At 35.3% G+C, this 27,869-nt stretch overlaps 1 protein-coding gene across 1 annotated transcript in view; it reads left to right on the top strand.

The window, feature by feature from the left end:
* Window positions 1-27,869, top strand: part of CPS1 (carbamoyl-phosphate synthase 1) — a 148,442-nt gene that overhangs the window by 5,639 nt on the left and 114,934 nt on the right. Inside the window, exons 2-6 of the mRNA XM_001369228.5 lie at window positions 13,315-13,424; window positions 18,347-18,491; window positions 20,299-20,388; window positions 21,713-21,769; window positions 25,148-25,240. Coding sequence (XP_001369265.1) covers window positions 13,315-13,424; window positions 18,347-18,491; window positions 20,299-20,388; window positions 21,713-21,769; window positions 25,148-25,240 — 495 coding nt within the window. The remainder of the gene's footprint in view (window positions 1-13,314; window positions 13,425-18,346; window positions 18,492-20,298; window positions 20,389-21,712; window positions 21,770-25,147; window positions 25,241-27,869) is intronic.

Here is a 27,869-nt window from a genome sequence, read left to right as displayed (position 1 = left end):
CGTGTCTATCCACATCTCCAGAAGTCTATCTAGGAAATCTGGTGCTGCTATTGATAATTTAAATGTAACATCCTTTGGGCCCTAACATGAAATGAAAAAAAGACTTCCCTCTTCATGTCAGGCTATCTCAGAGGGAGAAGAGTTTTAGGAAGGCCTTGACTAAGCCATTGGACTCCCAAGATTTGGGTCCTAGGCAAAGGATAGAAAAAGCATCTGGAGGCCACAGCATGAGAGTGTGTGATGATGAGGATGGCAATGGGAGGAAACAAAACTTAGTTTGCCATTCATGATATTGGGTATTTGAATTCTCCAGCTTCACTCTGCTATTTTAATAACCCCTTCTCTATTCCTTTGACTTACCTGCCACCAAATCTTAGCCTTTTCATTCACGTAAGGAATATATTGGCAAAGGTTGAAGATCTTTCAAATGAGTGGGCATTTTGGTGGTGTCTTCCTGGTAAATTTTAATTTTGATTAGTTTACAAAATGAAAAATAAGCCCATGTCCATTTAGTATCACAAGTAACATTTCTATTTCAGATTCTTTTAAAACCATCTAAGAAGGGCAAATAGAATAGAACAATTGAACTGTCATCTACTTATTCCTAGAAACTTTTGTGGAGCTTGCTGTCTCCTCAAACCCACAATTCCCTAAATTTAATAAAACTACCATAACTTTTTCCAACTTTCTAGTTGTTAAAGATCTTTTCCCATTTATGAATTGACTAGCCCTTTGTGTTTTTCATGGTCAACGTGGATTTACAACAATTCTTATGCTTCTCTCACTCAGACTTTAAATGTAAAAAACTATTAATGTGAAATGACAAGCTAACCAACTAAAATTTATGATAATCCTCAGGCCTATAATTGATAATCTATATATACTATACCATTTGTAATATTCTTATAAGTGGTGTAATTTACAGAACTGAAATAAGAAGCTCCTATGAATCCTACACATCCTTATACCTTAGTATTCAGAACAAAGGCACAGACTTGGAAATTTACCACATATTTGTATTCTGGTTTAAATTTAACCAATAATGAGTTAATATTAACTTAGTATGTTGTAAGGTTTAATTGATTACTGCTATTAGGTACTTTGAAATCCTTCAATGGAAAGCATTGAAACTAAAATGAAGCATCATTAAATATTCTTAAACTATAAAAATTGGGCTTAGTTTCTGGGATCTAAACTGTCCATATTTTGACAGCCTAACTTGGAAGGTGAAAATACGATTTTACTTAGCAATAAAAACACATCATGATTTTAATTTACTATCATACTAGCTATGGAATCATTATTTGAAATACATTCCATCTCTAAACCTCCTACATTTAAAGTATGGTTCAGATTTACTTGATTTCATAGAGGATGAGTATTGAAGTAAACTTATAGCTTAGGAACATCAGGCAGGCCTAAAATCAAATGTATATATAGCTTTGGGCATTCATAGAAATGGAAGTGAGCACTGGGGACTTCTAGTTTTTCTAGTATGCAAATCATTTGCATAGATAAATGATTCAACAGTAATGTAGTCAGAGTTCCCAGAGTAAATCATTTTCATTTCCACAACTGCTTAAGGGGCTTATTGTAAAAGCAGTTTTTTTTTTTTATCTTCAGCTCTTCTGTAGAATTTATTGCTATAGCTGGCTAGCGGCTTTATATTATAAAGGGAATCATCATGATTTTATTGGCTAATTTTCACACCCTTTAAGTGGTGACAGTGCCATTATTCCCATTTTACAGATGTGTAAAATGAATATAGCAACTTGTCCCAAGGAGATCTTGGGCTGTCTTTTATCTCCCTCCCTCTGGCTCTTTTTTTTCAGAGGGGATTGTATTAATTTTTGGGAGGGATGTACTTATTTCACATTGGATTGGTTATATAGTCAATCTGCTTAGGATGTTAAAATTTCAAAGATAGTAAACTAATAGTTTTTCACTATAGTGGAGGGAAGTGTGTAAGAGAGAGCCTGTGTGTGTGTGTGTGTGTGTGTGTGTGTATGTGTGTGTTTGCTATTCATATAGCCATGGCTGGGCTTATAACAATCAGAATTCTATGTCCACAGTATCTTCTGAATCTTATTGGAGAACTAGTCACTTATGCACTTGCTTAAATCTTTATGGATTAGGTTTTTCTTATTTATTTATTTATTAATTTATTTATTTATTTTGTATCTTGAGAAAGTGCTTATATACTGAGGAATCAGGCGGGACTAACACATTTGGCTGTCATGAATCCTATTAATATGATATTACGGAGATATTTGAGGTTGCAACTGCTATAATTCATTGGAACTCAGTCACGTGGCATCTCCTTGCAACAAGATGTGACATGTTGCTTCAATTTTCATGTAATTCTGAGCAGCCACAGGTCTACAAAGTCTAACTTAATAGATTTCCTTGTAATCAATTTTAGCTTTCACTAACAGTTTTCATTCTGACTTTACCTCCCTTCAGACTTTTGAAACAAAGGGTTCAAAGGACAGAGAGAGTTCAAAGAGAGCTACTATATCCTCAATTTAAGAACAAGTTGATGATTAGATGAGTAAAGATAAATATACATCTAGCTAATGATTATTAAGCATCCGGAAAACATGTTGGTAAAAACTTACCTAGCAATAAGAATGCAGTCTAGGTAGTTACAAAATTTATTAGGAGTTAAAAAAAATACAAATTCTATAGTTGGCTTCATAAATGCTTGACTCTTAGAACCTGCACCTTCTGAATGAGATTAGCTTAGCACTGAGGATGCATTTTCAAAGCTTCTGAAGAGGAATTTAACCATAATTTCCAGTTGTAGTTGTTGAATTTCTTCTAAGCAGAACATGCTTTGAAAAGACACAGCTTCAACCTGGTCTCAAACTGAACACATTCCTAGGAAAATCCTAACCCATTTACTCTGGTTCTATAGCTCTAAGCAATCATTTTGCTGGGGATGAAAATCAATTAATCAGTTTTGTTTTGCTTTTAATTTTAGTATGTTAGGAAAAATAAAAGTACAGCAAAGCTTTTGCTTGGATGAAAGAAATACATCTTTTTCCAAAAAAGAAAAAGAAGATTTTTTTTCTCAGTGTCTTCCCTTTGAAACATCTCAAATCAACCCAAAACAAATGAACTAATAGCTTTTTAGACTATATTGAAATTTCTTTTTAGATAAAAACCTCATAACGTTATTCTTATAACAAAAAGTATCTTAAATGCGTAAAAGCCCCCAAGTTTAACAGATGTTTATAAGCACTGAATGCAAGGGCATGCCAGTGAGTACATTTTTCACTAGAGAATAAGGGAAAAGGAATTCCCTATATGCTCTTCATCTTAGGGTCATGTAGATGGGGCATTTCTGAGATAGAAGTAATGATAATAATAACAATAACTATCAATTATATAGCATTTAAGTTTTTCAAAAAGTTTTACATAAATGCGATTTCACTTGAGGGCAGCTAGGTGGTACTATAGTGCACAAGCATGTCAGGTCTGGAGTTTGGAAGATGAATGAATCTTACTGAGTTCAAATCTGATTTCATATACTTACTGACTGTGTGACCTTGGGCAAGTCACTTAACCCTACTTGCCCCAGTTTCATAATCTGTAAAATGAGCTGGAGAAGGAAATGACCAACCACTCCAGTATCTTTGCCAAGAAAACTCCAAATGGGGTCACAACTGAAACATGACTTGACTTATTTCACTTGATCCTCACAATAACCTTCTGATATAGGCACTCTTATCCCTATTTTAGAAGTGAAGAAACTGAGGCTAAGAAAGGTTGCTCAGGGCCACATGGTCACACTAATAAACTAAGGCAGAATTTGAGTTCAGGTCTTCCTAAATTCATCTCTTTCTATTTACCATGCAATTGAAAGTACAAAGAAAAAAAAAGGAAAGGAATTAGATATTCACAGAAGGGCAATAGGTTTAAATACTTTGTCATATATTTTACAGAAATTATAAGGTATGTAAAATCTTCATCCTGATGAATGACTCCCATAAATCCCCAGATAAAAGTGAGCACCATTTTTAGTATTAACAGCTCCTGGAGGCCACTCATTTTTTTCTCTAATACTTAGATTCAGTTAAATACTTGTATATAATTAGCTAATAGCATGACTACTAATTACCTAATCTATCTTATTTATCAACTTTTAAATGCCTTTCCTTCTTTTTTCTTCTATCCAAATAACAGCCCTTGCAAGAACTCTTCCCTGTTGCTCTTTGCTGAGGGTCTCTTCATACCTCACACACAGAGAAATATCATTGCTTCTACTCTATAATCCACTTTTCTTGTAATAGCATGCATTATATATAAAATAAAATAATACAATACAATACAACATGATATGATATAATATGATATAACATAATATGCATAAACTAATATGATAAAATATATCACATCATGCCATGCCATGCCATATCATATCACATCATATTATGTTAATTATATTATATCATTTTATGTCATATTATATCTTACAATAGCATGCATTATAATAACAGTAGCATTTGCTTTACATATATTATCTCATTTGATCCTCAAAACAACCCTGCAAGGTAGGTGCTATTGTTATTCTCCTATTATAGATGAGGAAACTGAGGCTGAGAGAGGTTAATTGATTTGCTCAAGGTCACATAGCTGCTAAGTGTCTAAGGTAGATTTTCAACTCATGCATTTCTGTACCTAAGTTCAGTCTTATACTCGGCACCATCCAGCTATATATTGTAGGTGTCTGTATGTGTGTCTGATTTCTCTGCTAAACTCCTTGAGGCAATCTATTAGCTAAATGAGCACTATGCTCTTTAGTTAATGACACAGCACCTATTTGTTATATTTATGCTCTTACCCCTCAATGTTGTCATAAGGCAAATACTTTCTAAACTGTCAAAAAAAACTATAGGAATGTGAGTTATCATTATTATTACTACTATTGTTATTTTTGCCTCATTGCCCCATAAAAGTGGTCAGATACCCCCGGTGTATGTTCTGGGAGTGGCCTGGGGAAGCTTTTCTGGGTCTTATTTCCTCTTAGAAAATTGGAGCTGGGCCAGCCCCAAGTTCTAAAGGGGTACTTGGAGAAGGGGGGCCATTGCAATACTCTCCAGAGATTTTGCTTATCTCCAAAGGTTCCATATGGAATTGGCACCATGAATAGAAGAGCCAATGATATCCCAATTTCCCTGATGTTGCCTAGCCTGGCCCCCCAGTGCCCTCTATGATCTCATTCCTCTGGGCCACACCTGAACAAAACTCACATTTCCTCTAAAGAGACTTGAAGGATGAAGAACTGCTTCAGGATTGGGTTTATTTTGTATGGCTATTGAAGGTTCAACCACAGGGAACCTTTAATAACCTGACATTTCACTCTTGTGTCCATTGGTTGTGGGGTTTCAGAATTATAATCAATTCTTGCTTACTGCTCATGATTTAAGGCAAGGATTTGTGCCTGGAGTTCCTGAAATTGTTAAAAAAGTTTTTTTTTTGTTAGCTATATTTCAATATAATGACTTCTTTTGTAATCCGATGTATTATATATCTTGTGCATTCAAGACATTGTTCTGAGAAGGATCTATAGACATCACCAGACTTCTGCCAAAGGAGTCCAAGATATAAAAAAAAAATAAGAAACTCTAATCTCTAATAAAACTCAAGTTCAAGTTCTTTTAGATGTAATTAAGCAGCATTCATAATGAAGTTATCTATTGATACAATTCACTACCATTTAATTACTTTTATTCATCTGAACAGACTGAAATACATTCAGAACTCTGTTAAACCAAAATCTTTAGTTACGTCCCCCAAAGAGGAAAGATAAGGTCCCCCAATACTTAAAGCAACTAATTTAGACAGAAAAGGAGACTAGTTCAGCTTAGGTTGGTGTTTTGCATCTGATAATAAGAGAATATTGTCTTTTTCTGCCATTGAGAGGGGTCTAGGTAGGAATTCTGAGTAGAATAGCAGGATACTAAAACATGTACAGTTCTAAAGCTTTGCTTGAATCAAATTTTATCCCCCAACAATTATTTATTAGGTGCATGCTATGTCCCAGGCTAGGAATACAAATGATCATTATCATTGTTATTATTATAGAAATCAATAAATCGATCAACATTTATTAAAAACCTAACATGTGTTAAGCATTGGAGATACCAATCATCCTAATAGCAGCTAGCATTTATGTAACTCTAAGGTTTGCAGAGCACTTTTCAAATATTTCAAATATTCTAAAATACTCAAATAGAGAGCTTTCAAAAACTCATGTTGCCCTACCGATAACCTTGAGAGTAGACTTTGTTATTATCTCCATTTTTCAGACGAAGAAACTGAGGCTTAGAGAGTTTAAGCAATTTGCTCAGAGACAGAGAGTTAGTAAGTAAATAATAGAGGCTGTATTTGAACTTGTCTCTTCCTGACTCCAGGGGCAGGGCTCTTTCCATCATGCCACCTAGTGGCAAATTGAAATGGTTTTTACCCTAGAAAAAATATGGAGATAGTTAATAGCTCTTTTATTTGTTATACTGTTAAGGTCCAGAAGAGCTGAAATCTCATTTAAAAACCTAAATCAAGAACACATTCTATAAGCAAATGTGATTAAAAATTTTTATTGCTACAGATCCCACCCAATAGTAAGTTTAATCAGTGATTAACTACATTTGCAGCATTAGTTTATAACTTTGAATAATATCTATTAACATAATGCCATGCTGTTTATGCAGAGAAGTAGAAAAGGGCTAATTTCTCATAACTGATGTTTTTAAAAGATTATTTTTATTCCTTTTTTAAAAACTACAAACATCTCCCTTATGTTACAAAATTAACAAGAGGAGGTTCTAATGCCTTGTCTTGATTTTGAGTAAAAACTCAAGCAAAAAGCTTCTGGCAATTATTATTTTACAATGTGAAAAATTTTCAACATTGATATATCAACATAATAGGGAAACTGATAGACTACATTAATGAAAGGGAAGAAGCAAATTGACTGTTGACATGTTTGGCATGTATTTTAGATTAAGGCTAAAGGAAAAAAAGGAAATGTACTATGTAGAATATGAACTCAATTATCTTCCCTTTCCCCCAAAGAGGGAGGATTAAAATGCACTATTTGTAGTATTAATAAGAGAACTCAATTATTAGAGATAGTTTGGGAGCTGTAGAGAATATGAAAGAATGAAGAAGAGAAAGAAATTGAAAAGATCTGCTAAAATCATTTTATGGAAACTTGATGTAGATTTTTTTTCATGTTAATTGTTGGAATATCTGTTAGATAAGGCTTACGAAGCAACCCCATCCTAAACCAATATTTCATTTTATATACCATGGGGACTTTGACTAGATGTGATGATGAGGAGAAGGCTAATAATAAAACAGTTAACCAGTACCCAGTAAAGAGATTTTGTTCAACAATAAGGAGATAATAACACATTTTGACACAGTGACCCAAATTATACCATTTAAATGAACAATTATAAATGACAGGAGGCAGCATCAACTTTAGACCATCAGGGAAATAAGGGAAAAGAGGCCTTTAAATGTCACTGGTCAGAGGTTGTATGTTGAAGAACTTGAGTTTCTTGACTACTTGTAATGATTCCATCTCAAGATATGAAACCTTTCCTAAAACAAATTAAGATAAAAAAGATGTTTAGAGTAGTATAGTGTGATACTTCCAGATTTAAGTCAGCCTGCAAACATGTTAAATGATTAGGCATTGTGCCACTCATTGAGGGAGAAACAAAGATAGAGATGTGATTCTTGACCTCAAAAAGCTTACAGTCAAACAGAGGAATGGACAAACTAAAAAAGTTATCATAATACAAAATTAGGTATGAAAGTGAAGAATGGGACCAAACAAAAGCTATGATGAGTTCAAAGAAAGAAAAGATGACTGTTGACTAGGAGTAAAAAAGAGAGACTTTATGAAAGAGGGGTGAACATTAGAGTGCTATACCACTGAAAAAGAGGAAGTCCCATGATGAAAGAAGAGATAAATCATGTTTATTTTTAGCAAATCCAGGCTGAGGGGTACTGAGGCAGTTATTTGTTGATTTGAGGGTTATAATTGAGATGTTTGCTGTCTTCTAGGGCATGTATACAGGTTTAGTACTTATGGTTTTTCATATGGACATGACTATACTGATATTCCCAGAAAACCTCTGGAATATATTGCTAAAAATAATGCAAATGATTTTTTAAAAAATCAACTAAATGTGAATTATCCACAAAACTTCTGGAACTCTGCCTCTGTCTTTCTCTCTTTAAAGAAGGACAGCTGATGTTTATTTGGCTAACTTTCATGAAAATTTCATCCTTCAAAAAGTGGAAGAACCAGTGAGGGGAACTATTATTCTGTATGATTTTTTTTTCTTGCAATAAGGTGAAACTAGATCCTGAGGTAGAAACATGAAGGCTTTGGGCAAATGTGTCTCCTTCATCTGAGAATTTATACTAGTGGAAAGGAAAGCTGGGCAGAGTAGAACATACAACCTAAATCTTGTGAAATAAAATTTAAATAGTTCAAAGGAAAGATAGGGGCCAGAGAGATAGGGTGGAAAACTGTAATTAATGAAATTCTGATGACAGAAAGAGAAACCAGTTTCTATGAAGAAGGAAAGAAAAAGTTGTTTAAAGAGACTTGTGGATGCAAAGGTATCTCACCAGCCAACTCAGAGTTTAAAAAGACATGTCTAGAAAATAAAAGCAAAGGCAGGTAAGGGAATATGGATACAAAAATATAACATGGTTCCAAAGAACAGTATCAGTAGTACTGATGTTGAAATTGAGCTGAGGCTAGTGAAAAAAGATAAGGGTAATGGCTTTTGGTTCATAGACATATGTAGAAAAAGAGAATGAAAATAAGGATAAGGATTTCTGACTGGGTGGATGGAATGATGGTAACAGATGACAGATATATGATAGAGTTGTTCAACTCTCATTTAATTTCTGTTTTCACTGCTAAGAAAAATTGTCTTTGTCCTGGAAAGGGCAAAGAAATAAAAATAATAGAGATTTGCTTCAAGCCACCAGACTCAAATGAACTACATCCTAGTGTAGGTTTGATTTTGGAGCTGTCATCAGTAATCTTTGAAAGATTGTGGAGAATATGAAGGTTACTGAAGTACTGAAGAGGGGAAAATGTTCTTTCGGTTTTCACAAGAAAAGAGAACTATTCCCACCAGCTTGTGAGAAATGGCACAGTTTCCTAAAAGGCAGTCGCCAAGAACTACCTTATAAATTTGAGGTGCTTCAATCCCTCAAATTCCAGGATATATATACATATATATATATAATGAATGGCAAAAATTCTGATTTATTCATTTTTAATACTAACACACCAGTATCTTTATATTCCATTCAAGATTCCATTTGAGTACTTAAATTTATTTTGTTGTTTTCATCATGACTGTTCAGTTTTAACTTACCTATTGAAACTATCAATGAAGTGTGTGTTCTTCTATCTATAGTGGTTTCCTGTATACTTTTAGTTTTTAAGGCACCAAAGAGCTATAGTAGTGAGCACTTTAAAAATAACTTAATGTTATGATCTAGTTTCTGTTATGAGGACTTTTTTTGTTTTAGGACATATTATTACTAAGGCTGCTAAAATGTCTTAGGTTGATAACAAAGTGATTTGGGGTGGGGAATCACTTTGCAATGAAATGGCACTTTGGCACCGTTAGCTAGAAAAGGGGATTCCATATAATGGTTTTTTGTACAGAGTTCCTCCATCAATTGTTAGACAACCCAATTGACACTCATCATTTCAAAGCCATTGGAGGCCAATGCATTTAAGAGGAATGTAAAGAGTGGTATAGGCAATAAACAGAAGGCTTATAAAAATATAATGTGGAGTAGGAAGGAGGATTGGGAGATCTATAAAAACCACCAGAAACGAGCAAAAATATAATTAGAGGAGCCAAAAGACTTATTGAATACAATCTCCAAGACTATTTCAGGCAACAGTAAATGTCTCTTCAAATATATCTTCAGTAGATAGAAAGTAAAGTAAGAAACCAGTCCACTAGAGAGGAGGAAATGCAGGGATATAGAAGGGCTAACAAGAATCAGCTTCATTCAGTACATAATTTTCTTCTTCTTTACAAGATTAGATGATGCTTAAAATAAGGATATTCAATTCTAAATTTTTTAGATTGGGGGTGCTGAATGGAAAGGAAAATGATGAATTATAAGTGAAAAAAGTATATAAGGCAGATGGTGCTTAGAATAATATGGGCAAACTGGCAGAAGAAAGTCAATCACAACCCCCCCCACCCTTGTATTTTCTTTTCCCAGATCTTATCAGTTAAACAACTTTTTTAAAAAGATTCCACAAAAGTTGGTTTTTCTATAATGTTTAAGAAATATTTTCTTTGCCTATATTTTCTGTGAGGCAGAAAGTTGAATGTCATGAGACTGTAAAGCCAGAAATATTCCATCTTTATACAGAAGAAGAGTACCATAGGAAAAAGGGTGTTGAATTTGGAGAGGGAAACTTGGATTCTTGTCCTTGCTCTAGTCAGTTTCTCTGACTCAATTTCCTTAGCTGTAAAAGAACGATAAAATACTGGTATACATTCCTATCAGTGTTTATTGAGACTCAAATGATATAATATCTAAAACAGTGCAGGAAAGTCAACTATTATAATATTTACAAAGAAGTGCTATTTTTTCATCTTAATCTTCAAGTCCACAAACATTTATTAGGCATTAATGTGTGTTTATAGTACTTTTCACCCTATGAATGGATGAGCTTTGGATACAAATTAATTTTGTCATTATTCCACAAAACCAGAAGTTAATGTTTTGAATTAGAAAGGGGAAAGGCTATGAGTAAAGACAGACAGGAGCAAGTACATCATGATTTTGGAAGAAGCAACCAAGAAAATATGGGCTCCTTGTAACCAAATGTGAATGGGGCTAAGTAGGTGGCCATGAGTTAATCTTTACTCTTTGTCTCAATTTATGTACAAGTAACTTATTGATTTTTTCCTATTCGAATCAACTAAAGTCACTTTGGGACAAATGACTAAGAAGCTAAGTAGCAGACATGTAAAGATAAAGAGCCAAACTTGAGATTTTTTTCAGTACTTATTCTATGGCGGCAGATTCACTTCAAGAATAAAAATACTAAGACAAGAAAAGAGTTAGGTTTTCACAGCTAATTTTCTGGTGCCAGAATATGCAGAGGATTCCACTAAAAGATAGGAACTTGCAGCTCCTGTTTTGAATGTTGACATATTGTAATAAGTGGGAAGAGCAATGACTAAATCAGACTCCTTGTTCTGCCACATATTAACCTGACAGATTATTTAGCCTCTCTTTTCCTCACTTTGTTCATTAGGCAAATGAGGGGGTTGGATCAGATGATCTCTTATGTTCCTTCTAGCTCGAAAACTCTGATAATATCATTTGACAAAGAAGTGAGCATATGAAGCAGCTATTTTTTTTTCATTTTATGTGATTGAACCCTAACAGAAAGGTCTTAACTTTTCTAATCAATTTTTTTAGGAGAAAAGTAAAATAGCTGTCTGTGTACCATATGCAAGATTTAGGAGAATAAGGTGAAAGTTTAATATTAAGGGTTCTAACTCAGAAGTCTGTCACCTGGAACAAATTCAGTTGGAATGGAGCGGGAGTGTTTCTTGGTTTAAGTCAGGTGGAGATGTTCCAGGAAAGGGGACAGTTGGAAAGAGTCTTCTCTGAAACCGTGAAGGCTTGCTGATGCTTACCTAAGATGCTCCAACTCCCAGAAGGAGGGAGTCGGAGATGAGAAAGGGAAGTAAAAAAGGTCCAGGAGAAGGGAAGAATGGAAAGGACTTCAGGGTTGTCAGCTTGGGGTAGGAAAAGGATAAATGGATTAAATTGTATGACATGACACAGACATGGGACAAAATGGCAGAGATAGAATAGGACACTGTGAGGGGGACATTCTGGTCCAGGATATTGCCTGGGATGGAGAGTCATGGATATTTTAACATATTTTTCACATCCTCCCACCCTTTGAAGTTTATGAGGTCCTCCTGTAATCAAAGCATAAGAAAGGATGCTTCTTCTGTGACTCCTCTTAGCTAGCGCTCAAGTGTTCTCAGCAGCTAGACTAGAACCACATTGTCCCAGCTTAATATTAGAATAATGCTGTTTTGAACTGACTTTATGTTTTATTGAAGAAACTTAATGGTAAATATGAGCTTAAATTTAATTGCTTGACCGATACAATGGAGTTCTTACCAGATAAGGGCATCATGTTTAGAGTATTTTGTTAATCACATTAAATGGAGGTAGATGATTGATGGACTTCATAGATCCCTTCCTTTCCAAAATGGCACGGATTCCCTTTGAGTTGTAGAACCGACTAAAGTGGGATGGGAGCGTAATTCGACATCTTGTACTACTTTTGAAGAAGTAGCTCTTTATGAACTGTTAGTTCTCATTTTCAAACATTTCAACAGTGTCTGTTATCATGTCTTTTACAGAGAAGGCACTCAGTAAATTTCTGTTGACTTGAAAAGCTTCTAAAAACCCAGTTGTGGGGGCAGCTGGGTAGTTCAATGGATTGAGAGCCAGGCCTAGAGCTGGGAGGTCCTAGGTTCAAATCTGCTCTCAGACACTTCCCAGCTGTGTTGACCTTAGGCAAGTCACTTAACCGTCACTGCCTAGCCCTTACCATTCTTCTGCCTTGGAACCAATACATAGTATTGGAATGGAATAGTATGGAATCAATACTATGTATCGATTCCAAGGCAGAAGAGTTTTTAAAAAAATTAAAATAAAAAAAATAAAAACCCAGTCGTGTTTGTCTGTTGTAGTCCTTTTTTCTGGTGAGGCTCCATAGTAGCAGGGAAGTTGTATGGGACAGTTCAGAAAAAATATATTTAATAAATCTATGAATGAATAATTTCTAAAGCTGTGAAAAAAGGAAGTCAGGAATAGTGAAAATAATAACTGATGCCCCATAATTCAAGTATCTCAGACTTGTCAATATAGGAACAGTCTTTGAACAGATGATTCATCAACATTCTATACAGTTTCTGTCCAGAGGGAAACAAAACTGAACACCTGTCTATGACAAAAAGCCATTCATTTGAGAAGAATAAGAACAAGCAGAACATCCCCAGATGTGAATAGTTGTGTGGCCATACATTAAACAGTGCCATATTATTTAATCTTTCAGTTATATTCAAACTTTTGCCTGCCATTATATATATTTATTTAATATATATATGGAATATATATATAATATGGAAAAATATATATGGAAAAAAATATATATATTCCTCCCTCCTGTGTTGCCAAGACTCATGTAGCTTGTTTTTCTAGGCTCAGACAGCACACATTGTGCTGGAAGATGGAACCAAGATGAAAGGTTACTCCTTCGGTCATCCATCATCTGTTGCTGGGGAAGTTGTTTTCAACACTGGCTTGGCGGGGTGAGTATCTTAAGGCACCTTCCTACTTCCATTGATATTGGGAGCAGTGGGTTGATGTTAGATGGAATGGGAGGGAATATTATCCACTAATTTAGGCTAGAGGTGCATTTGATTTTGCAATGGTACCAAACCTCATTAAGTAAGACGTCTTTGAGACATAACAAGGGTAGTTTATTATCTGTTCTTTCTATTGCCTGGTAACTTCTCCAACATCTTTGACAATCCGAGTGGAAAAAAAAATACAATGCGCCTCTCTGTTAGACTACCCACTTCTAATTATATGTGAATCTTAGTAGAGGGAATAATAAAAATGAGGAAAGACATCAGAACAGCCATCTCCCTTTTGGTTCCCAAGAGAATACTTTTGCCATTCAGTAGGATCATGGAATCATTGCCTTCAGAGGTGGAAAGAACTTTAAAAGTTAAGGTGTTTGATTTTTTCAGGTGGGGAAATTGAGGCCCAAAGAAGTGGACCTTTTTCACAAGGTCACCTAATGAGTAGCAGATCCAAGATTTAGGACCATGTCCTCTGATTCTAAATCCAGTGATTTTCCATTACATTTTATGCTTACTTTTTTTTATGAATGGGATTTTCAAGTCACATAGTATTAGAACAGTCTCACAGACTGAAGAAATAATTGATCTCCTCATTATTTCTTATAATCTTGTAATTAAATAGGAAAGATGAAATTACACAGAAAATAGCGTTCATACTCTTCCTATTATTAGTTTTGAAGACTTTTGTCTTGCCATTGGGCTTCAGTGTCTCTGGAAGAGAGAGAGGGTGACACTGACAAATTTATTTAACAGCCTCACTTAAATCCCATTAACAGCAAATCAGGATATCATTTTGTGATGTCATTGATCCTTTCTGAAAATGAAAGACAAAGTGAAGCCAGATGGCTCAGTGGAGAGAGACCCAGACCCAAAGACTGGAGTTTTGGGGTTCAAATATGGCCTCAAATACTTCTTATCTATATGACCCTGGTCAAGTCACTCAATCCCAGTTACCTATCCTTTATCATTTTTCTGCCTTGGAAACACCATTGTCTCCAAGGCAGAAGTAAAGGTTTAAAAAAATAAGAAAATGAAGTACAAGCAACATTATTAGTGGTCATTAAGAGAGAATGTTAATTTAAATGAAAAAAATCACCATCATATATATGACACCAAGGTTTCTTTTTTTAAAAAAAAATCTTTTTGAACACCATGTTTAAAAAATATGCTCAATATTAAAGATATTTTAAAAAACATAATAGTACAAGACAGAGTTGCTGGAGAAACCATATAAGCAGTCTTTTCCTGGAGTGTCTGGGAGTCAGGAGTTCTGGGTCCTTGTCTCACCTCTGCCACAAACTATTTATGTGACTGTGAGTATCTTTGCTTCTGTAGCCCTCATTTTCCTCCTCCATGAAAAGAAAGAAATGAATTAGACTGAGGGGTTAATATTTCTTCTTCATATCATGGATCCTTTGGCAGACTAAAGCCTATGGATCCCTTCTCAGAATAATGACTTTAAATTCATAAAATAAAGTTTATAGGAATATAAAGGAAACCAATTATATTGAAACAAAGCTGTCAAAATAGTAAATATATTAAATAGTAAAAGAAAAACAGTTCATGGATCCCAGATGAAGAATTCCTAAACTAAATTACTTTGAAATTCTGTGATTATAGAATGATATCTCTTCTTTAAAAAAACCCCTTATATACTGCCTTAGGATCAATACTTAATATTGCTTCAGAGGTAGAAGAATGGTAAGGGCTAGGCAATTGGGTTTAAGTGACTTTCCTGGGGTCATACAGCTAGGATGTATCTAAGACTGGATTTGAACCCAGGACTTCCTGTCACCAGGCTTGACTCTCTATACAGTGAGCCATCTTCTTGCCCCCACTATTCTCTAAAAAAAAAAAGAAAGAAAAAAAAAAGAAAAAATATATAATAACTGTGCTTAAGGGATTTTTCATAAGAAAAGGGATACCTTTTCAGTAAAAATAATTGATAAATTCTTTAGGGATCTTCTAGTTGAGTTCAGAAAGGCAAACAGGCATTGAGTTAACTGATGTCCAAGATTTTGGGTGAGATTCCATTGTTTTATTAATGTACATTCTCCCCCAAAACCCTTTACCGCCTAAGTGAAGTACAGAGCACTAGATGGGTTTTAAATAGTTCCACTGGTGAGAATGTTAAATTACAGTGTATGAAATCTGTTTGCAAAGTTTTGCTTCACGAGGCAATTATTTAAGCTTTTCGACAGCACTAATTACTAGCTGTGTTAATATACCTGCCAACAAACAACTGTTTAATATAGATCAGAATGATGGAGGGCACTAGAGTTTTCTTCCCTGTGATAGATTATAGGTAATAAATCTTGTCACATCACAAAAGTCAAACAGGACCTGATGGATTAATTTCCCTTCAATGCAGCAGTTTCCTAGCCCAAGCTATATTTATTCATTTACGGATGAGAGTTAAGAGTTTGTTCAGAAGGAATGGCTAGTTCTGTTGAGGAGAGCTGGAGGAGAAAGGGGCGGGGAGTAAGATTTATTTGTTAAAGATGCATCTCCTTTTGATGCTGGATGGGATGGGATGTGGGTATTTAAAAATTGGTCCAACGACCTCATCTTCTTCTGAAAAGACTGCACTGAGTGGAATTCAGATAGGTCCTTAGAATCATAGACTAGGATCCAGAAGGGACTTTAGAGATTATTCATTCAATTTATCTCATTTTATGGATGAGGTTGCTGAAACCCAGAAAAATTAAATGACTTGCCTAAAATCATACAACTATTTAATGAGAGTCGAGAGTAGAAACCAGCTCAGAGCACTATTGAGTCTTTCATGTTTTGGTAATAAATGTATATCTTACTTAAGCAGAAGGAGTTGGCTGAGAGATGTGTTGCTTGTTGAATTCAATGAAGATCCTGGTTTTCAGTCTTTAGGATGAAATTGAGGGGAAGTGGAGAGTTTATTAGAGAATAGGGCTTATCAGAGAGAATAATAAGTTCAGCTTTTTTAAACACTGTAGCATAATTATATGTAAAGTAAAAATTGAGTATGGAACTGGGAAGATACAGTGAGGAGAGAGTATCCTCTCATCATACCAGCCTTGGACAGTCCAAGCCCAGAGTCATATTTCTAGTATAGAGAGCATGAAACTGAAAGTCAGGCCATTTGGGTTTTACCTGTGAGATTCTGGGAAAACCAGGTGGTTGTGAGAGGTGGATCCTAAGAGATATTCTAGTCCTTCAATTCTAGAATTCTATATTCATGAATATGAGAATTATTAGTGCCAGAAAATGATTTAGAGGTATAGTCAAATGAATTGATGAAGGAACTTTAAGAAGAACCTTGGAAGACTCCCCCCACCCACCCACAACAACCCCCCAAACCCCCCCCACCCACAACACCCAACCCTCCACCCCAACCAAACCACCCACCCCCAACAACCCACCTACACCCAACCCACAACAAATCCCCCCCCAAAACCCCTCCAAATAAGTTAGAGAATTTGAATTTGTAAGCATAGAGAAGGGATTTTCTTTTGTGGTTTCTGAGTTGGTTCTATTATCCTAAAAATGAAATTCATTTATTTATTTTAAATTAAATTAAGAATTTAAACTACTTTTTTTTGTGGATTCTTGTTGCCCTCCTCTATTTCCCCCCCCTCCCAGAGTTGACAAGCAATCTCACTGGGTTATACATATATTATCACTCAAATCCTTTTTCCACATTATTCATTTTTGTAATAATCTTTTTAAAACCGACCCCCCCCAAATTATATGCCCATATAAACAATTGATAAATTATGTTTTCTTCTAAATGTCTACTCCCATAGTTCTTTCTCTAGATGTGGATAGTATTCTTTTTCATAAGTCCCTCAGCTTTGTCCTGGATCATTGCATTGCTTTTAGTAGCAAAGTCAACCACATTTGATCATCCCACAATATTTCAGTTACTGTGTATAAATTTCTCCTGGTTCTACTTATTTCACTCTGCATCAGTTCATAGTGACCTTTCCAGTTCTTATAAAAATCAAGCAGTTCATCATTTCTTATAGCACAGTAGTATTCCATCACCATCATGCATTATTTTGATAGCATACTTCATACTCAAGAAGGAAAGACATGTATAAATCAACAATACTTCTATAATTTACATGCTGGTTTCTAAAACAAAACTAAAAAAAACCTTTTCAATTTTGTGGCAAATGATATTTTGATAAGATTATTAAATTTCATCAGAAACATCAATTTGGATTTGTTTATATCTGGTAAGTTGTGCAAAATTCAAGTCCTTTTCATTTTCTCAGCAAAATGGATAAGTAGAAGATTTTTTAAAGTGGGAATGCAAAGAAAAAGCTTAAAAAACCCAAGCATCTTTATATTTGTTTAAATAATGGCATATATTTGCAAAGTACTTTAAGATTTCCAATATACTTTCACCTATATTATCTTACTGATCTCTATAATAAACCTGTCAGGCAAGCAGGACAAGAATTCTATATCCCATTTTTCAGACAAGAAAGTGAGGCTGAGAAAGGTTAATTACTGAGTGGAATAGCAAGGACTAGAACTTGCCCTTTCTGTCCCTAACTCATTGCTCATTCTGTTAAACCATAATGTCTTTATGTTTAGTCCAGAAAATGTTTCATGCTTTCTTAAATATCAATGCAAAAAAAGGATACAGAAAGTGCCTGGGAAGGTACCTTTATTTTGATGGGTCAGTTTTCGCTCAATGTGTAATTCTATGAGCAAATTTCTATGGCCATCTAAAATCCATTTAAGTTGACTTAGAATAGGGACCTGGCCTTTAAAATATCCATCATCTTACATTCACGGATTTGCAATAATTTTAGTGACTCAAAACTGTTGTCATATAAGCTTCTTTCTGTTGATAACATCTTGATATGTTTACCTAGGTACCCTGAAGCTATTACAGATCCTGCCTACCGAGGACAGATTCTTACAATGGCCAATCCAATTGTGGGAAATGGTGGTGCTCCAGACACTGCTGCACTGGATGAAATGGGTTTGAGCAAATATTTAGAGTCTGATGGCATTAAGGTAATGGTCATGAAATTGATGGAAACATTCTCAGGCAAAGTGAAGCATGCATGACTGGAATAATTTTCTCAACTCAGCTAATATAGACAGTTAATTCGAGTAATATGAGTGCTCAAATTTGTTTTTCTACAAATAGAAAATAAATTGTTTTCCTGTGTGAGAATAATTTAGACCTCAGTCATTCAGAATGGTTGTTTACATTGCCTAGACTGGCTCTTTTTCATTTCAGAGAACTTGTCTAGACTGCGATCTTCAAAAACAATATCCCTGACATAAATTTTCAGTAATGTATATTAAAATTTATACCTTTTACCCACCTTAGTTGGGGCAGCTAGGTGGCAATGGATAGAGGGCTGAGCCTGGAGTCAGAAAGACCTGAATTCAAATCCAGCCTCTGACACTTATTGCCTGGGTGAACTTGGACAAGTCACTTAACCCAGTTTATCTCAGTTTCCTTATCTACAAAACAAGCTGGAGAAGGAAAGAGCAAATCATTCCAGTATCTTTGCTAAGAAGACCCCAAACGGAGTCACAAAGAGTTAGAAATGACTGAACAACAACAAAAGACTCACTTCTATTCATTCAGTAAATAGTCATTAAACTTAAACATTAAAAGTCATTAAAATTAAACATTAAAGTGTTTAATAAAATGTTTAGAAAATTGTGCTACATGCTAGAGGAGATTAAAAATTTATTCAGAATATGTTCCTAACTTTCAATTTATAGTCTAACAGGAGCATATGATGTGAACAGAAATAAGTGAAATATTGACACAGTAGATAAATATGTCAAGAGTTAGGTAAACCTAAGTTTTAAGTCCTGCCCCTGACACATCCTTCCCAGATGACCCTGAACAGGTTTGCTGACCTTTTGATCAGTTCTCTTAAGTCTAACACTAAATTGCAGAGAAGGTGCTGACCTGCATGGTGGTGGGAGGTACTCACCAGTCTCTCCTTATACCAACAGAATCCATGTCCCTATTTTACATTTGAGAAATAAAAACACATAACATATGTGAGGTCCAAGGAAGAGACGGAGTTCGGTATCCCCTGGAGATGGCATTTGAGTGGGTTTTTAAAGAATTGGGTAGGAGTTTAGCAGGAGGAATTTCATGTAAAGACCAAGAGGCAGGACTTAGACTTGACCTTAGAAAACTGGGAGTCCAAGATCTGCAGGGTCAAGGAAAGTCAGTGGTCAGCACATAAGGAATAGATGGACAGACACTCAGATAAGACAATAGCAAAGTCAGAGGTCTGGGCAGATTTGAATCTGAGAGTCCAGCCAATACCAGAAACCTAATTAGGAGATTAGAATTTTGGAATTGAAATATAATTCCTGGAAGGGAGGGTTCTGGGACACCAGAAAAGAAAGCCAATTTCTGGAATTAGTGGGGAGAAACCAGAGCTGATAAGAACTTAATAATGAATATACTTGTTCATTGCTTTATTGCCAAAGTTTGCTATGTCCACTAATGCTTTACAGATGGTATGGACACAATTGCAGCCTACTGTTTTGAAGGATTTCTTTTCTTAAATATTCTTATTGTTGGAGGGGTATATAGAATTATAGGATTCATAAAATTAAAATAAAATCATTATTATGTCTTGGTTATTTCAGCAGATTGCTTTGAGTATGTATCTTTCAGCTTAAAGAATTTCGTGTTTAATTAATAATTAATATTATGCCTGTTTAATTTGTGTTTGGGACCCAAGAGTTGAAATTATGACGTCATTCCCATGGAACTGACTCATGATGGAAACTCACAGTTGTATCAGTTGCTCCAATCAGCATTACCTTTTCGTTGCAGGTGGCAGGTCTGCTGGTGCTGAACTATAGTGAAGAGTTCAATCATTGGCTGGCTACTAAGAGTCTAGGGAAATGGTTACAAGAAGAAAAGGTGAGAAATTTGATCATTGAAATTTGATACTGTGTATTGGCTCCAAGGCAGAAGAGTGATAAGGGCTAGGTAATGGGGGTTAAGTGACTTGCCCAGGGTCACACAGCTGGGAAGTAGAATATACATTTTAGAAGGACATTGCTACCTCACTACTGACAGTTTTTATTCCTGAGAACAATTTGAAACTGAAATGTCATTGGACAGTTGCTGAATAAAACAATACTTTCCTCAATACTCTCCACATTGTTATAGCTACAAGCGAATGCAAATCTCTTTGAGTATTGTGCTCTGGATCTCATAAAGAGATCATTGCATGGTAGCTACCATGGCACTGGAGTAAGGAAGACTTGGTCCTCCAGTTCTACCTCACTTACTAGCTATGTGATCCTGAGCAGGTCCCTTGCTCTCTCTCAGCTTTAGTTTCTTCATTTATAAATTGAAATGATTGGAGGATAAGTTGAGATAACACTTCAAAAGCACTTTGCAAACTTCAGAGTCCTATATAAATGTTTAGTTTTTAGTCACTTTGTTTCTCCTCTTTTATGATTATCCGAGCCTGTTCAAGATATAAAAAGAAATGGTGCTGCAGGGATGTGAATGATAGAATGAATGATAATGCATTTATTAAGAACTGGCTGCTAAATGGGATACAAATATACATAAGACAAATGCTATCTTCAAGAAGCTTACATTCTAATGAGGGAAGATACCATAGAAAGGGAGTTGGGTAGGTTTGTACAGGTGGGAAAATTTATAAATGGTCAGGAAGTGACCTAGAGGTCTAGTGATGGGCAAGATGAGATGAAAGCTTCGTCCTCAGAGTCCAGCATCTCAGAAGCGGATTGCAAGGGTCCAATAGGAGGAAGATTAGGACAGCGGGAAGGATGAAGCTGATGACTGAAGTATTGGTGGCATGGTTTTGAAATTTGACAATTAACAGAGGTTCTCAGGGCTTGTGGTTCAAAAATAAAGTTGTTTATTATTTATATACTTACTCGTGAAATTCTTGAGTCCATATTTCAAGTTTTAACCCAATCATTTAAATTATGAATTAGGAAAGGCAGTAATGGTACCAAAAATGTGTGTATTCTTAATGAGACATAGGGATGGGTAAAAAGAATAAAGGATAAAGCTGGAGCACCTACCTTCTGTACTTTGCCATGATTGAAATCTTTGGTCTGAATAAAATAATAGGTTGGAAAACAGTTAAATGGGGCAGGAAGGTAAAGGTAGTTAAGTTGCCAGAAGAATGTGATGCATTCTCTGTCTCAATTCCTCATGATAGAAATGACACTTCATTTTCATGCTTTTCTGATTCTTCTAGATCCCAGCACTTTATGGAGTGGATACAAGAATGCTGACTAAAATCATTCGGGACAAGGTATAGACCACATTCCTTGCACTTGCACCCTATTTCAGGCACCTCTCCTACCAAAATCTGTCTGTCTTGACTTAATTTTTCTTCACTGTACAAGAAAACCACCAACACCTAATTTAAAATGTAAAGGCACGAATCTCATCAATTTTAGCTTTTTTTATTTTTTGGAGGCAGATTTTTTTATTCTATTATTGATTCTAATGTAGTTCACAAGGTTGAAAATTTGGAGAGTATGCTCATTACTGAATGTACTTGAGGTTAATTCATTCAACAAGTAGATATTGAGTGCCCAGTCTATGCACACTACTACAGGGGATACAAGGCTGGTTGAAAGCATGATTCTTGCTCCCAAAGAGTGCATGCATTATCCTTTTAGGTGATAGGGCATACATAAAACCCATGGAGACTATCAAGGAAGGCAAGGTAACGTTGCAAAAACAGAACACAGAAATGCTATTTGAGTGCAAAAGAAGGCAATAGGTAGTATAAGGTGATGTTAGTTGAGGAAATTTCCTTGGAAGAGGTCAATCTGATGCTAATTTGTTGAAATATCAAAGGATTTCCTCTTTTGTAAAATGAGCAATGATGAAGTAGTTTCAAATAAAGTGAGTTTATTGATAATAGTACTGGCAACCTATTTGCCCTTGGATTGCTATGATTCAGGATTTTCCTTTAGGAAAAGCATGTCTTGAAAGTGATATGACCCACATGATAGTCTGGGTTCCTTGGCCCTAACCTTATATTATAATCTCAAATCCTTGCTTTCAGGGTACTCACTCTACATAATTTGGTTCCTACTTGTGAAATCAGATTCATTAAAAATTTTTTTAACCTACTCAAAAACAAAATAGGAGGTAGTTATTATGTAGTTTCTACCTCTACATTCATATTTATAGTAATAGATACATTCACTAAATGAATGTGTAGTATTTTAATTAAATTATAATCTTGCAGGGAAAAGTTGATATAAATGATTTGAGTCTCGATTGAAAAACACAAACACAGAACTGATAGATCAAAGAAGCCTTCTATAATCCTTAAAATAATATGTTAGATGTTGGGAATTATGGCAGAAAGATCTGAGTACCAGTCTCATTTATCCCACTTAGTAATTAACTACATGATATAGGAACTATTTCAGTTTCTTCCATTGGGCCTCGCTTTCCTTATCTATAAAATAAGGAGGTTGGATCAGATGACCTCTGAAGTTACACTTACTTTCTTTAACTTTTTTTCCTTTAGTTCTTTCTTTCCTTCCTTCCTTCCTTCCTTCCTTCCTTCCTTCCTTCCTTCCTTCCTTCCTTCCTTCCTTCCTTCCTTTTCCTTCCTTCCTTCCTTCCTTCCTTCCTTCCTTCCTTCCTTCCTTCCTTCCTTCCTTCCTTCCTTCCTTCCTTCCTCCCTCCCTTCCTTCCTTCCTCCCTCCCTCCCTCCCTCCCTCCCTCCCTCCCTCCCTCCCTCCCTCCCTCCCTCCCTCCCTCCCTCTCTCTCTCTCTCTCTCTCTCTCTCTCTCTCTCTCTCTCTCTCTCTCTCTCTCTCTCTTTCTTTCTTTCTTTCTTTCTTTCTTTCTTTCTTTCTTTCTTTCTTTCTTTCTTTCTTTCTTTCTTTCTTTCTTTCTTTCTTTCTTTCTTTCTTTCTTTCTTTCTTTCTTTCTTTCTTTCTCTTTTTCTCCTTCTATTATTATATATAATTTATATATAAAATAACATTTTATAATTTTATTATAAATAACTTAATTATTTATTACTGTCAATGGAAACAGGGACTGGCCAAGAAAATGAACCAATGTGCTATGTGACCTAACAGCAATCTAAACTTTAGTATCACATTTCAATTCCCTTTCCCTTGGTTTTTATAAGAAGTAACATTCAGAAAGAAACTCAAATGTTTGTGACATAAAGATGCTTCCAATATCAATCTACTGACAGTGGTAGCAGCAGAAGCTTATGGGGAAGGCTGTAGAGGTAGAAGTAATCAGTGGCAAAATCTGTTCAGCTATTGGATTTTGCAAGTTAAATAGAATTTAGTAAGGTCTAATGATTTTGGGGAAGCAACATACCAGACTGCTTCCAATTCTTAAGATAAATTCTTCATTTTCATCCTTAAACAAGTATTATTTTAATAATTTGGCAGTGGTTTGGCATGTCTAAAATGGCAGTAATGCAAACTTGGAACTTGGGTGATCTTGGTTTATGTAACACACACATACCACAACCTTTTCTATCCACCTTAGTTTGAAAAACGAATTATTATTTCATTCACCATGCTTTTAGGACTAAAGAATGAGACCCGAGTTTCAAAATTAGGAATGCATAAATAAACATTTACTCTGTGAACAGACCATGATGTTATTTAGTAATGCAGTGTGGAGGTGAAAGGTGGTTTGTAATCAGTTTTGCTAGGTAGCTAGGCAGTGAGGCAGCTCTTCCTAGGCCTGGAGTGATCCAATATTTTTGAACACTCAATTGAAAACCATTAACATGCTGGTTTTTCTAATTCCAGCAGCTTAATCCTAAGTGACTTTTCTCCTAAATGACAATTTCAGACATGGAACAAAGCCTTGTTTCTATTTCTTCCCATGCAACAATTTCTTTGGAAAAGGGAAAATCATGCAAGTATTTAACTTTCCTCCCTAAATAAAATCTTGGCAACTAAGATTAACATGACATTTTCATGGAAAGGCTTCTTATGCACACCCAAATTGTCTTTTCAAAGTAGCACAGTAAAGAAATCCAAAAGGAGAATAAGAATACTATTACTTGAAAGGAAGAAATAATTCTTGATTGGATAAATAAGAAAAGGGTGGGAAAAACTTCTGGGTCAAATAGGCACTTTACTGAAAGAATGTAACTGTCAGATTGCTGTCCCAGGTATTGACTAGAGTAAACTTTGCTATTGCCTTGGCTTGGGACTTATTTTGCATAGTATTTAATCTTTGTTCTTAACCAAACTCACTCTGATAGTATAAAGATGACACTATTTTATCCATCCACTTCCAATTTTATCATTCTCTTTTCATCCCAATTGGCAGTTTTGGAGCCTCTGAACTAAAAAAATAACCATTTTTCTAGGGCACCAAAGGCATGTGGTAGTGTTCCAAACTTTACCAACTTGGAATCTCAAGACCTAAATTTGGATACCTTATTTACTCTCAGGAAGCTCTAAATAAACCCATTATATTTTCCATAGTTTTTTTTTTAAAAACCCTTGATATATAAACCTTTTATTTTTCAAGTTTGAGAAGGTGAATAAACTTCCATAGACAAATTAAGCAGTTATAAAGATGTCTAAATTTTGGAGCAGCTGTTCAAATCCCTATGAGTTTAGCCTGTCAGCACCTTCTTTGTTGCTCACATTTAGCTGTCTAATTCTTTAATTTGACAGGGCACCATGCTTGGAAAGATTGAATTTGAAGGTCAGCCTGTGGAGTTTGTGGATCCAAATAAGCAGAACTTGATTGCTGAAGTTTCAACCAAGGTGAGAGACTTTCTCCTTTATATTTGGAAAATGTAGGTCCTTCTCTTTAATCTTACTTATTTGGTATAGTAGCATCTCATTTATTTATCAAGCCACTTTAGTTTTCTACCACACAGAGAATCAGGAAATTAGCAAAATTGTCTTTTTTAATAGCCAAAAAATCCCAGTAAAGCACATATATGCTGATTACAGATTTCCTCACAACTTTACTTTTGAGCCTCTTCACTCCTAACTTGGACCCAATGCCAACCATCTTGGTTATCTGGTTTTTTAGCTCACAACAATAAGAAACAACAAATTAGAAAATTTGATTTGGGGATTTTGACATCAGCAAGAAAGGGCCATTGACAACTTTGACAACGAAGGAGAAGACAAAACCAGAAATTATGAAGAGTGAGAATTCAATAGATGTAACAGTCTGAGGCTATTGCAGTAGAGGAGCAAATAGCTATGTTCACATTAGTTCCTCTCTCCTCACTCACTCAATTTATATTCTGACACATAATTATGTTTACAAGGTTGGCCTCTAGTCATCAAGTTGAATTATGGTAAATATACACTAAGTAAGCAGTGTATCTTCTGTAATTTTCCCTCAAAATGGTTCAGATTAAACAAAAAGTTATTGTGCTTAAAGGCACAGAATGAAATTATTTAGAAAATTCACTTATGTAGTATATATGCCTCATTCAGTCACACTAAAGGATAAGTGAAGCCTTGCTATCACCTTTCCTAAAAGGTAAACCCTCACTGCTTTTAGGAAGTAAAGGTAAGGACAAATGTTTCCTATTAACACTTTGTCTAAAACAAAATGAGCTTGGTATTTAAATGCCAGAGGTTGTAAAATTTATGGGCACATAGTAGAAATTCCAATAAAGGATTCATCTTGACTGATTAACATTTTAAAGTAGTGATGGACAATAAAATAAGCTTGCCTCATATTGTTGCACTGCATTGCACCTTTTCCCCTCTCCTGATACATCCTGAATATTTTAAAAACAGGCCCTCATTAAATTTCATGAAATGCTTTCAAAACAAACATTTTTTTTTTCCCAAAGATTGAAAAGCTGGACTACAAAGTAGTTAGTTGAGTCTCATGAGTCAGTAATAGAAGGGAAAGAATAAATCCCGTCACCCAAGACTTTATGTTTTTAAAAGCTTAATATAAGTTTCATGAAGGCAGGAACCATATCATTTTTATCTTTGTACCCCCAGCATTTAGGATTATATTTTGCATATGCTTACCCCTTGATAAATGTTTTTTTTTTTAAATTAGATATTCTTTGTTGTTGAATTGAATAAATAAGAACAAAAAGGGATATTCATTTAAAGCATGGACTTTTGTTCCAAAAAATGATATTGAAATGTTAGGTTCTATTTATTTTCTCCTCTTTCCACATCCCTCTATTTTTCTCTTCTTGTTTGTTGCCGTTGGTCACTTCTAGAAATGAAAGAATCAAAAACAGGCTTAACATGAGCAGATTTCTTCCTTGAAACCTCTCATGTCAGGGTCTCAGGCAGAATTACTTAGCATTCCCAAGGCCTATTCTCCAGTGCTAAGCACAGTAGTACTTGATAAAAAATAGCTCCAGGCCCTTGCCCTTACAAGAAACTTGGGATCTAATAGACATTTCCATTTCCATTTTTTAATTAAAGAAAATGAACTTCTGAACTTATCTGTGCTTATCTGACCGTCCCAATCTGGTTGGAGCTTACCATGTTGCTGATAGCAAAACGACCAAGAACATTCTGATATGCTGGCAAAGAAAGATGGAGCGAGATACATACTGGCGAAAGTAGACTAAGGAGAAGCCACGATTTGGGAAAGGAAGCCGATAGTGTACGACAAACAGGAGATAAACACTTAAACCCAACACCAACCTGTTAAGGATATGATTCATACGAGCATAAAGGCATGCTCATTGTCCACTGGTAGAAACGTGTTACAAATAGAGATTTCAGAAAAGTATTCTTTTTGGGAGTGGTGGCCTGACTTGAGTCACTCCTCCTTAATAGCCCCTCTTTTCTGAAATAGCCATTCTTGACCCTAAATATTTGAAAGTGCTTCGTGTTTGGTTAGGTGGAATCTACAGCTTCCAAAGCTATAAATCACCGAAGACGTTTTATATTTGGGGCTCAGCTTTACAATGCCACTAAACACTTCTCAGAGGAAGGGTCAATTCTTTTTTTTTTCCTAGGAATATGTGCAGGAATCGAGGCAGATTTTTTTTTTATTTTAGTAGAAGCTGAAACTTAGAGGCTAAGAGAGAGAGCTCTTACTCTTTTTTTTTCTTTTTTTGTGTGTGTTCCACAGAAAACTTTTCAAGGTTGTTAAAGCTTATAGGTTCCATCTTTGAATAATTTTCAGCGCACAAAATATATAAGAATACAAAGAAAACAACTATGTCAAAATACAGTTATTAAACTATTTTTTAATACAGTGTTTAGAGCTTCTAGGTTAAGAAACTTTGTTGAGAGATTCGTCTAAGGAACAGAGAAATTGATTTACTTCTAGTCTTGCAATTGAATGTTGTGGTTCTTGAGATAATCCAAGAATTTTACTGAGACTATCCAAGGGAAATAATTGCAGAGGTGGTCCTCCTCTTACCCCTAGTCCTTCAAAAGTACAAAT

This window comes from Monodelphis domestica, chromosome 8 (genome assembly GCF_027887165.1).
Source record: "Monodelphis domestica isolate mMonDom1 chromosome 8, mMonDom1.pri, whole genome shotgun sequence".
Lineage (NCBI taxonomy): Eukaryota > Metazoa > Chordata > Mammalia > Didelphimorphia > Didelphidae > Monodelphis > Monodelphis domestica.
Note: the sequence above shows the minus strand (reverse complement) of the source record. Positions and strands in the feature narration are given on the sequence as shown.